A 12,971-nucleotide genomic window follows, 5' to 3' on the forward strand; every position below is an offset into this window, starting at 1 on the left:
TATGGATATTTCTACAACAACACCGCACGGATTACCCACAGAAGACCTTTATTTATCATCCTGGATCCGTTTGGATTTAATTTGTGAAGGATGGACGCACTTTTTTTGGACTTGAAGGTCGTGGACTATTGCTGGACCCCATAACATTACATTTAATCAACAGAAAGATCTAAAATATTTTCTAAAATATCCGAAAATGTGTTTGTCTGAAAAACGATGGACATATGCAGCTCGGACAGCTTGGGGGTGAGTAAATCATGGGTTTAATATCGTTTTTGCCCGAACTATCCCTTTAAGTTTTTGAGGAAAACATAAGTTTTTTTAGTTAAAATTACAGTTTCAACTCAGCTTCAAAGGCCTCTAAATGATCCCAACCCAGGCATAATGGTCTTATTTGGTCATTTTCGGCAAGTAAAATGCAATTCTAAACCACAACCGTTTGACACGCCTGCGCGCCCTTACGTATTGCGTAAACACGTTGCATATGTGAATTGCACATCTGCGGACCATTTTAAAGAGCACCTATTGTCCGATTCACGTTTTTACATTTCCTTTGGTGTGTATTATTACATGTTAATGTGAATTGCACATCTGCGGACCATTTTAAAGAGCACCTATTGTCCGATTCACGTTTTTACATTTCCTTTGGTGTGTCTTATTACATGTTAACGATATGCAAAAGGGTGCACACTCCAAAGTAAACACTGACGCTAGTTATCGTCTCTAATGTAAATCTGAAACACACAGATTGTAGGCAACAGTTTATTTCCTGGGATTGGAGATGTAGACAAGACCGACATTATCATAATTCCTCCCGCTTTGGACTCACAGATTGTAAGTTAACTCCTGTTAGCATTGCATTGTGAGCAAATCTTTCAAACATGGTAAAGAGTGTAACATTTCCGGCTGATATCAGAGGTATTCAGACCAATCACAACATACAGATTAGCTTGCCCATCAGGGCCACAGCGCTTTTCAAATCTGTGCGTTTCAGGAAGAGAGTTTTTTTAACCATAAACCACGCAAACACATTTTATTATACCAAATACACAAAATAACATGAAATGCAATGAAATAGGTGCTCCTTAAACAATAAACTGACACGAAAACATTAATTAGTATCATTCCACATACAACAAAGTCAGAACGGTCCTCTTTCTCCACACTTGTAAACACTGGAGGAATAATTTACGTCATGCCTTTTAACGTGATTACGAAATATTTAAGTTCAAGCTGCCTCATCACATGGCTAGTGCGAGACAAGAAGTTGTTTTCTTGCTGAAAACGACGACCATTTCGCTAGATAAGACCCTTATGCCTCGGTTGGGATTATTTAGAGACCTTCAAAGCAGAGTAGTGCGGAAACTGCAATGTTAATCTGCATCTGTGGATATATGTGGAATATGATATATAAGTCAATATATAAGTAGACGGTCTACTAGAATCAAAACAAAGTTTTTTTCCCACATGTTGTTTTGGTTACAATGGAAGTGGATTACCCTTGCCTTTTCTCAAGCTTCAAAAGGACACAAACGTGTATAAAATAACTCCACGCGACTCATGACATACGTTCCAAGTGTCCTTAAGGCATGCAAATGGGTTTGATAAAAAACTCAAATATAATCCATTATTTGACGAAAGTCCTGCCCTAATCCTCTTATTCAGGATAAACACAGTTCAGGGATAAAGGATGTGGGAGGAGAGACAAAGCATTGGTCCAAACTTTCATAAAAATTATTATTATATTTAATTGTTTTTCAAAGATTATTTGTGTGCCTGCAGGACACTTGAAATATACAAACTGAGTTATTTAATGATGCTTTGGCGTCCTTTTGAATCTTAAGAAGATGCAGCCATAAACCATTCCTACTATAACCACAAAAACCAAAACTTTTTTAAGACAAACTCCATGATTTACTCCCCTATCTAAATGAGGACCTTTCATTGACTTTATAGAGCACTAGTTATAAATACTATAACCTACACTCCAACCCTAACAGATAAACTTCTGCATTTTTACAATGAAAAAGCTTTATTTAAAGGGGCCATGGCTTTTTTTAAAGATGTCAAATAAATCTTTGGTGTCCCCAGAGCACATATGTGAAGTTTTAGCTCAAAATACCATATAGAAAATGTATTATAGCATGTTAAAATGGCCATTTTGAATGTGCCGTTTTGGGTGTGTCCTTTAAAATGCAAATGAGCGGATGAAGTGCAAACACTGATCACAATGATGGTGGTTTGTTAAAATTGAAACTCAATTGTGCTGTGAATGATTTTCTCTCTCTCTTTCTCTCTGCACTAAATGGCAGTGCCGTGGTTGGATAGTGCAGATTAAGGGGTGGTATTATTATAATAAGAGCTCCTTATGACATCATAAGGAGAGCCACATTTTAACGACCTTTTTTTTCATGTGCTTGCAGAGTTGGTTTACCAAAACCAAGTTAATGGGTTGATCTTTTTCACATTTGTTAGGTTGATAGAAGCACTGGGAACCCAATCATAGCACTTAAACATGGAAAATGTCAGATTTTCATGCTATGGCCCCTTTAATATAGCTATATTTTTATAGCGTTTTTACAAATGAGGACCATGGGGACCAAACAATTACTGTTTCAACCCATGGACATTTGACCTGCACACCAGGGGATTACCAGGTACACGCACACAAACACAACCCCAAAGCCACAACGTTTAAAAGCACCCTATGATCGACTAACCCTGTATTTCAACATGAAGATATCAAACTTTCAGTTTTCTTTAAGTGTGGACTGATCGCTGGGAGACAGCGGCTAATAATGGCTTTACCTAACATCTCACGCCTCACAAACACTCGCACACGGCAGATTCATGCTGCGGCAGGCGTTCGCGTGGGGAAGGTGTCTGAGTTGTCATTAAAGTGCTATTAAACTTCTTTTCCCATCTGACAGACAGCATAATCACAGTGTCACGTGTCCTCGCCTCTCATCGCTACTGTTTTGTAACGGAAAGGCGGCTTCAGAGCCCCGCCATCAAACCGGTTCTGGAAATAGAAGCATGATTGCAATAATCAGTTTGATTAACATGGCTGGCCGCTGCACGCATTCCTGCAGTCATCTGTTCTCATACACACATGCATGCGCGTACGGAGACCCCCAGCTGGGGAAAAGCAGGAGCGAGACGGATCCCACGGTGAATTTTGTGACCTTTGAACCCGCATTGATCGCCAGTCTACAGGCGCTTTTTTGTACTGCCGACTGTGCATGACGACGGTGTTGCCAAGGAGATGCCTGACTCACTGTGTGATAATGAACGGTGTAGCAGGTGTGTGTGTGTGTGTGTGTGTCTATGTTGGACAGGAGAGCACGTGTGAGAATAGGCTGAGCTAATCGCGGGCCACTTGAGATGGGTTACATAACACTGTGACTGCTGCAGTACCTGCTCTCTCTCTCTCTCTCTCTCTCTCTGATAATCACACACACATACATAACAGTATACTGCGGCGTACCTGCTCGAACCTACGCCTGCGTTTTAATCCCTGTGATGTGCTCACTAGAAAAGCGCATCTTCCTGTAAGTGTCTTTTGGCGTGGGCAGTAATGTTAGGCAGGGGTCCATTTGTGTTTTCAGGTGACCCTGTTGTCTATACAAACACGCAACAGCAAGGACTGTAGTATTATATATTCAGTTACTGTTTCACATACCACGCAAGAGCCAAACATTATTTTATAGTGCAGAGAAAATGATTATACAGTGTTATTGTAGCTTACAAGTATAGTATTGCGAAAATGTTTTTAAAAATTAAGAGACCGCTCAAACTTTGCTAAATTTTATTAACATGTTTGATAGTCATTGCAGTCCAGTGTCTGTTTATCATGCATGGGAATCTCACTTTACACACAAAGAGATAAACATGGTCAACAAGATACAAGATCATATACGCATCCAAATAAACAGATGCACCTGATGTTGATTTTGCACTAAAATTGATTATTCTATTATGGAATTTTTACTTAAAGCCAAAATATATGTTATGTTATATGTTATGATGTATGTAATGTTTAACGAAAATGCAATAAACAAATTAAAAGAAAAAAACAGATACACATGCATTGGGCAAATCTTCAGAAACTTTAATCTACAAAGACTTTTTATTTTGTTTTAAGAGGCATTTATCGTCGTCTTCTAATGGCGCCTGCTGTAGACAATCAGCTTGGAGTCAGAGATACAGACAAGCAAATTTACTGAGTCCTTGATTTGTGCTGCCAGCAATGTCAACAATGACAAAGCAAATGAGAATCCATTTACAAGCAAACATATTTCATCAAAACGTAAATCATGCTTCAATTAAGTGTTTTCATAAATATTTTATCTCAGAGTTTAGAAATACATTACAGCTTGTTGAGTGAAAACACAACTTTGTATTGTCATTGACTGTGCCAGACATATTGGCAAAGATGTAGTCTCACACCCACAGACGGCCCACAGTTTGTTCGTTCGCGGTCATTCACAAACTGAAAAAAAAAAACTTTCTAGAAGCTGTAAGCTTTCTTGATAACCTGGAATGTATGCAGCAGTATACTGCACAAAGTCATTTTACTGTATATTTTCTGCTTGCTGTATATTGCTAATACATGTTTGATATGTAAGGGATAATGTATAGAAAGCCGGTTGTTATTGCAGAAATATTGCAGAGGTAAGAACATAGTAAAATATTGAGTATAAAATACATGGGCGGGAAGTTTTAAGATAAGAAAAGACGTTCAAATGTCACAAACACACTATTAGGTTTAATTATTTGTAAATAAAATGTCATATAGGTTATATAAAGTATGTTTATATTAAAGGAAAACACCACTGTTTATCAATATTTTACTATGTTCTTACCTCAACTTAGATTAATTAATACATCCCTCTCTTTTTTCAATGTGTGCACTTTTAATCTTTGTACAGCGCGTTGTGAATGTGTTAGCATTTAGCCGAGCCCCATTCATTCCTTAGGATCCAAACAGGGATGAATTAGAAGCCACCAAACACTTCCATGTTTTCCCTATTTGAAGACTGTTACATGAGTAGTTACACGAGTAAGTATTGTGGCACAAAATAAAACTTTTGTTTGGAGCCATAGGAATAAATGGGGCTAGGCTAAATGCTAACACATTCATGAAGCGTTGTAGAAGATTAAAAGTGCACGCATTGAAAAAGATAGGTATGTATTAATTCATCTAAGCTGACGTAAGAACTTAGTAAAATATTGAAAAATGGTGGTGTTTCCCTTTAAATGTTTGTGTAATATTAACTCACAGCAATTCAATTTATGTGTAAAAATAATTTGCAGCATCCAGGTTACCGCATTTATTCGTTTTGAGCAGTTGTTATATGGGAATCACAAACCTGCAAATGTTGCAACTGGCCAATCAGAAATCAAGCAATCCAACGAGCCGTGTAATATATATATATATATATATATATATATATTTAATAACCACGCCTCTAAATGGCACATTAAACAAAACTAACTGTGATAAATTGCTTTAAGTTTCAGTCAGATAGCTGTACTGTAGTTCTTGACCAGTTTAAACTACAAAAAGTTTAGGGGGGGGGGTCACACTAGACTTTGAGCAAGCAAATATTTTTCGTACTTTACTCTGAATATGGGCGGGAAGTGCTTTTTCAAAATACTAATAATTGTTTATTATTTTTGTATTATTATTATTAAGTTTTTATAATGGGATTAGAAAAAAAACAATCCTAAAACTATAACAATCCCTAGAATTATTATTGGTTTTACCACTATTATTGTAAATACTATTATTGCATAATATACATGATATTATAATTATAATTATTATTATCATTATTATTACACAAATATGTATTATTATCTGTTTAATTTATTATTATTATTATTTTGTATTATTATTATTATTTTGTATTTTTATTTTGCTTATTATCATTGCTTCATAACAATATTATAATCTGTATTATTACCAGTTTAATTTATTATTCATTTATTTATTATATCATTGAGCAGAGCAAATCATTGTCACAATTGTTGTTTTTGTTGTCTGTTTTGTTTTTGTTGTTTACTACTTAACTATCTGTTGTATGTTTTGCACTTATAATAAAAAAGCACTCTTTGATAAAAGTTATTTTATCAAATGCATTTTTGCATTTCAGTGGAGAGACGTAACTTCTTTTTTACTGGTCACATATCTCCACGAGATACGAATTCACAAGACCTTTGGTTCATATCTTCACACAATCTTGCGTTTTCGGTCTGATGCATTTGCATGCTTATGAATGGAAGTCAATGGAATGAAAAGTCTAGTGTCACCACCCTAACCATCAAAGCTCTGGGTACATGAGAGTAACTGGGAAAACTAACAATAATTCACAATGGAAGTGAGTATAAAGCATAGACTGTAAAAAATATGGACGTAGTGCCCGTGACGTCACCCATAGGTTTGTGAAGCGCTTTTTTTAAGCAAATAGTAAGTGGTGCCTGCCGTCGCCTTCTTGGCCGCACATCAACATCCATCGCTCCCCAATAACCAAAAATGGGTAAAGTGGCGGGACGTGAGTGAAGCTGAGGTGGCTGGTTGCTGAAACCACACCCGTCTAGCTTGACTCCAGTGATAGCAGTGACGGTTCAACCGTCACTCAAGTGGCCACACCCTTAATTATGCAAAACTTTAAGGCTTAATATAATATAAATAGATGAGTTACAAAAAAATTCAACCCCCTTACAGTTGTCATGAAGGGCAAAATTAGCTATTTGACCAAAACACTTTTTGTACCAGGCTGTAAATATATTATTTTCTACTGTAAATATGGCATTTTAACATGGGGGTCTATGGGAATTGACTCCCTTTTGGAGCCAGCCTCTAGTGGCCAGTCAATGAATTGCAGTTTAAGTCACTTCCGTATTGGCTTCATCAGAGAGACCGGAAGGTTACCCCTCGGTATAAAGGCATACAATGGTACAAAATGTGGCAATGGATGGACTAACCTTTATCATCTGGGCCACGTAGCTTTCGGGGCCGGTGTACTCGGTGGGGTCTTTCACTTTCAACAAGACCAGAAAGTATAAATAGTGCCACATGTTGTGCTCCGACTTGATGTGTTCCTCGAAGGATACGGTCTTGTTATCAAACTTGTCTCTTTCAAGGCCTGAAACCCAAAATATTAAAAAACAATGTCTATCAGGATCGCTTGTTTCATCCATAGCTACTTTTATAGTCTCCTCTTACATAAAATTTATTTCGTCTTTAGTAGCATAAATGTCACCAAGATCAGAGTTCAATCCGTCAAATAAAATGCTGTCAAAGACATTTTATACAAATTCAAAGGCAGTCGGTTTAACAGATCATGACATCTGCTTAGAGTAACCCAGCGGACTGGATCCAAAACTTTCTAAGATGCTCTTCTGGTGGTGTGCAGATGCTCTCATTAAAAAAGGGCATTGCATATTTTGTTGCATTTTATGTTTAGGATTAAAATAGGCATGGTTTAGTTTTACAAGACATTTCTATGTATGACTATGGTCCATTGAGATGGGCTAGCTAGGCTGCAGCATTGCTTTGATATGCAAACATGGACGTATGGATGTTAATGTGCTCATGTCTGTAATGCCATGGCCATGATGATTTTCACATGAAATGGACAGCAAAGACGTACCACAAATGAAGCAGGTAGTCTTTAAAATCTCTTCCTTCCTTTGTTTCTCACTCCTCAAGTCAGCAAAAGTGTCGATGATCACACCAAAAATGAGGTTCAACACAATGATGATGACGATGAAGAAGAACAAGAGGTCGAACACGACACGAGCTGGAAACATGGGCTCCTGAGGAGCGACAATAAAAGGTTTATATACAGCATGTATGTATATAGCATAAGGTTATATAAGTCCTAAACAACTGCTTTGAAGTCTCCTCCACTACAGTTTATCATCAAATTATTGTTCTGTAGTTCTCAGTCATCCCCAAAATAGACTCAAACCGACAGAAGCCTTTGAAGCTAGCGTGACTGATTCAGCAACCCTTCAAAGCATATAGACAGACGCACACAGCGAGTAAAACGAATGCAGAGGTCCTGTATGAAGTACAGATGCCTGCAGATTCCACTGCTATAAACATGAATTTGCTGACAGCATTAGCGATGCTGGAAAGGATTTATGGGTGTATCTCATGTATGAGTGTGTTGATATTTCGCTCACTTCTTTGGAAAGTTTGCGCAGAACATCTGCGATTCCTCCTCCGTTCCTCAGCCCGTGGTTGAGAACCGTGATGATGCACATCAGCAGAGTGTCGCACACACGCTCTACACCATCATCTTCATCCACTGGGACATACACAGATGCAAGAACATGTTTAATGGACTACTTTAAATAGATATACAACCAAGTAAAAAAAAATATTTAAACATACATGCATATACTGTACAGACAAAATATGTTGGTCTAAATATTAAATAGTCATTGTTTGTGGATTATGAATAGCTGTGATAGTATGGGGAGAGAGGCACGTGTTGATATCCAAAGGCACAGGTGATCTATAAAGACTTGCAGGGCAATCCAGAACAAAGCAACACATGAGTCATGTCCTCATACACACACACACACGCGTGCACGTGCGCACACACACACACACACACACACACACACACAAACACCTCAACCTCTAAAGATGACAAAGAGGACAAGCCCTTTAAAAACAAACACACATAAAATCCATTCTCACAAATGAAACATGCCACCACTGATGGCAATTGCTCAGAAGGGCGTGACCAATGTACAGTACTGTGCAAAAGTCTTAGGCCACCATCACCAGCTTTGTTCACTCTTTTTTAAAGATACAAACAGAAAAACAGGAGATATGTACACAAAATTAAAAACAAAAAAATTTTCAGAACTAAATGTCTTCTTCACGAAACACATCTTGAGCTTTTTTGAGGACACTGAAGTCCTGAAGTCATTTGATTAGAATAAAAAAATTAGGATTTTAAGAGATCCTGCATATATATATATATATACACACACATACATCAAGCTACAGACATCACAATTCTCCTATAAGAGTTGTAAAATGTTTTAAATGATTTAAATAAAAAACATCACACTAAGTAGATATTCTAGATATTTTCACAAAGGGAAATTGAATTTTATAGCCATGCTTGCAATAACTTTTAAACCAATTGGTCCCAAGGTTATAATAAATGGGTGTATAAAGTCAGCTCTCTTTCAAGTTCACACAGGTACACTTGTAATTCATGTTCAATTTGGTTTAATACCTCAACAATATGTCTTAATTTTGAAATACCAGTTTACAATTTTAACCCCTTAACTGACGCAACCCTTTTTGAGTGGGGGGTGGTGAAAAGGTGATGTACACCTGCAAATTAATATATCTCTGGCATTTTTTTGGTCTAGAAGCCTAATACTGGTCTTGTTTTAAAGACAACATTTTAACATTTTTACGAAAGTATCGGGAGGTTAAAATATAGTTTTTTTTATAGCAGTTTACATTTTTTTGTAATACATAAAAAATGCAATATAGTAGTATTTTTAATACATAAAATTATCAAAAAACTGAGGTTTGTGTTGGTTTGCTGCATACTCTTGTCACAAATGAATAAATTACAGTTACTGCATTATTATTATTGCTAAAAGGTTTTGAAATGTGAAAACTAAATTTTTAGACCTTTCCAACAATATAGTTTGTCGTGAAAGATTATCATTTACATGAAAAATATTGAGGTAAACTTAGGTGTCCCGCTAACGGCACAGCACCAGTTAACCGGTTAATGACTTAAAAATTTAAACTCCTTTTAGTAAATTTTTATATGTGACCCTGGACCACAAAACCAGTCATAAGGGTCATTTTTTGTCTGAAATTTAAATAAATAAGCTTTCCATTGATGTATGGACAATAATGGTCGAGATACAACTACCTGTATTTGAAAATCTGGAATCTGAGGGTGCCAAAAAACCCTAAAATATTGAGAAAATCGCCTTTTAAGTTGTCCAAATAAAGTCCTTAGCACTGAATCCACTCAAAAAAAACCAAAGAACATTTTTGTATATTAACCGTAGGAAATTATATAATATCCTCATGATTTTTGGCATAAAAGAAAAAAATCTATAATTTTATTGTTATCTAATGCAATGATAATCATTGTAAGTAGGGACGCATAATGATTAATTGCGATGAATCTATAGCAGAAAAAAAGTTTTTGTTAACATCATATATGTGAACTGTGTATAATAATTATGTATATATGCACACATGCATGTATCATTTTAAGAAAAAAAACATTTACATATTAAGTATTTATATATAATATAAATGATACATAAATATACAAATGTATATACACATGTAAACATTTCTTTAATATATACATGCATGTGTGTGCATTTATCTATACAAAGTTATTATACACAGTTCACATATATGATGTAAACAAAAACTTTTATTCTGCTATAGATTAATCGTGATTAATCATTATGCATCCCTAATTGTAAATATTGCATAGTTAATCATACTGATTATCTGTTCAGTTACCTTTGGGAATGTCGACTTACCATGGTGAGGGCTGAAGGGGGAGTTAGGACAAGAATCCCCTAAACAACTCATGGATTCCCTCATGTTTGGTCTCTCTAAGGATGAACAGACAAATACTTTAATTGTCTGTTTAATTCAGCTTTACAGGAACTGTCGTAAAAACTATAAATTCCTGCCTTATCAGATCAACAAAGTTATTTCCAACCCTCATGACTTACTTTCATCTACAGAACATAAAAGACAAATGTTAGGGACTGAGAACTTCAGTCAACGTTCACTTTCATTGCATTTTTCCATACAGCAAAAAGCAAATGGTGACTGAAGCTTTCAATTTATCCGACCTAAACATTTTTTTTCTTTTCCATGAAAGAATAGAAATAAGAAAGGGTAAATGAGAATGTTTTACTTGTAATTTTTTTATATAATTTCCTATTTATAGAAAAACACCTCAAATCAAAAGTTCAATAAATCAATGTTTATTGTATTCCAGTGCATGCATGCGTGTTATGAATGTGCCCTATCGTCTCCAGTGCTTGTATAGGGCTACAGTGCACAGAGTAAAGTGCTTACATAAGGGAGTGTGGCCACTGCTGGGTTATGCAACAGGTGCCATGTGCCAGCAGGTCCTCTTCTCCTATCTCAACACAACTACACGGCCATGCGTGTTCATATAAACACACACGCAGACATAAATATATGAAGAGTTCAGATGCAAAAGCCGCTAAAGTCTTCATGCTCTCCACACGTACAATACATTCATCAAATACTTTCGCGTTCAAAATATGAACTTAATCTTATAACATCTTATAACTTATAACATGCAGATGAACAGAAAGTGAGACTAGGAGATCAAAAACACTTCAGGCTTACTTAAAGCAGGATGATGGTCCACCTCCATCAGAAAGTCATCTTTAAAGAAGAGGAAACCCACAATGGAAAAGAGGTAGACCAGGATGATGGCCAGAACAGCTGTGAGGAAGATCGAGCGCCCGTTCTTCGTCACGCTCCTCATCACGTTTAAGAGCGTTTCTTCTCTGCGCACCAGATCAAACAACTAGAGATTGAAAAAAAGTCAGACAAGATTATGGCATTTACAAAGGAACGTGAATATAATTAGATACAATTCAATTCTGGATGCTGATTGGTCAATCATTGCTTTGCTAAAATCCACAAATTATTGTGGTAAATACCTGTTCTCCTAGGCCAACTATAATTTTATTAGGCATGTTAGGAATTTATTATTTATTTTCTAATAATAATAAAAAATTAAAATAAATTTGCACAATAAAATTGTTGCGTTATAATGTAATAACAGTCAACTGTGCGCCATGCCTAATAACACAGTCTCTTGTGCAGGGTTCCCACACCTTAGTTAACTTCAAATTCAAGGACTTTTCAAGGACTTTCCAGGTCCAATTTCCTCAAATTCAAGGACTAAATCTGGGGACACATTTCACGTGAGAGCAAGGTTACATCGTGTTACCTTTTAAGATACATTGTTAAAGTTCCCTTTCGAGGGAACTCGCGCTGCGTCACTGCGGTGACACTTTGGGGACGCCTCCAGGGGTAAGTGCGTCTGAATGTGTATATCAAATTCAACCAATGGTGAGGCTTAACGACAAAGACAGGGTGACGCGGGAGCCAGGAAGTATATCGCTATCTGAAATATTGCCAAAGACAGCGTGGATGCAGGAAGTATACCAAGAGAGACGCAGCGCCTCGTTCCCTTCTAAGGGAACAACAGTTACATACGTAACCCGAAATGTTTTCATGTGTCAAATGCAACTATGCAAAAAACCATTTTGGTATGAATCAACATTCGCATACAGAAGATATAAGCATTTAAAGCGAACAGTTTAGCACGTGTGCTCAAAAAGTCTAGAATTTTTATGATATTATCCTACACTACACAGGGAATAATATGGATTTTTATCCAGAAAACTTGCATAAAATAGATTCAAGCACTTTCAATGACCTGTATCTATGTACGTATATTTTCAAAAACTTCCCAGGGCCTTACATTTTTCCCCCAGATTTACAAACTTCAAGGATTTCAAGGACCCGTGGGAACCCTGCCTATATCTTATTGCTTTAATAAACCATTAAAATATAAAATAACATAAATATTGTGCCTATTGATGTAATCCAAAACTCTTACCAGAATGCTATAGAAGAACTCGTGTACAAACAGACCCAGCATGCACACAATGATGTAACCGACATGGAGAAGGAAGAAGATGTCCATTATGACCGCCTTGTACCCTCGTGTGAACGTGCCCTGGTTCCCCACAAAACTCACCAGGAATACGATTTTATTCAGCAGCTGTGATAAGATAAGTCAACTTTATCATTAGAACAAGAAACATCTTGATATTTCAAATTAAAGAGCAATTTTAACAGCGTTCGCTTTAAACACATACTGGTACTA

At 36.5% G+C, this 12,971-nt stretch overlaps 1 protein-coding gene across 1 annotated transcript in view; it reads right to left on the reverse strand.

Annotated features, from left to right (window-relative positions):
- The window catches only part of itpr2 (inositol 1,4,5-trisphosphate receptor, type 2), a 106,903-nt gene that overhangs the window by 9,134 nt on the left and 84,798 nt on the right, over positions 1-12,971 (reverse strand). The window contains exons 50-55 of the mRNA XM_065278869.2: positions 12,702-12,866; positions 11,414-11,597; positions 10,564-10,638; positions 8,197-8,321; positions 7,659-7,824; positions 6,991-7,151 (exon numbers count right to left, since the gene is read on the reverse strand). Of these exons, the coding sequence (XP_065134941.2) occupies positions 6,991-7,151; positions 7,659-7,824; positions 8,197-8,321; positions 10,564-10,638; positions 11,414-11,597; positions 12,702-12,866 (876 nt within the window). The remainder of the gene's footprint in view (positions 1-6,990; positions 7,152-7,658; positions 7,825-8,196; positions 8,322-10,563; positions 10,639-11,413; positions 11,598-12,701; positions 12,867-12,971) is intronic.

This window comes from Paramisgurnus dabryanus, chromosome 9 (assembly GCF_030506205.2).
Source record: "Paramisgurnus dabryanus chromosome 9, PD_genome_1.1, whole genome shotgun sequence".
Lineage (NCBI taxonomy): Eukaryota > Metazoa > Chordata > Actinopteri > Cypriniformes > Cobitidae > Paramisgurnus > Paramisgurnus dabryanus.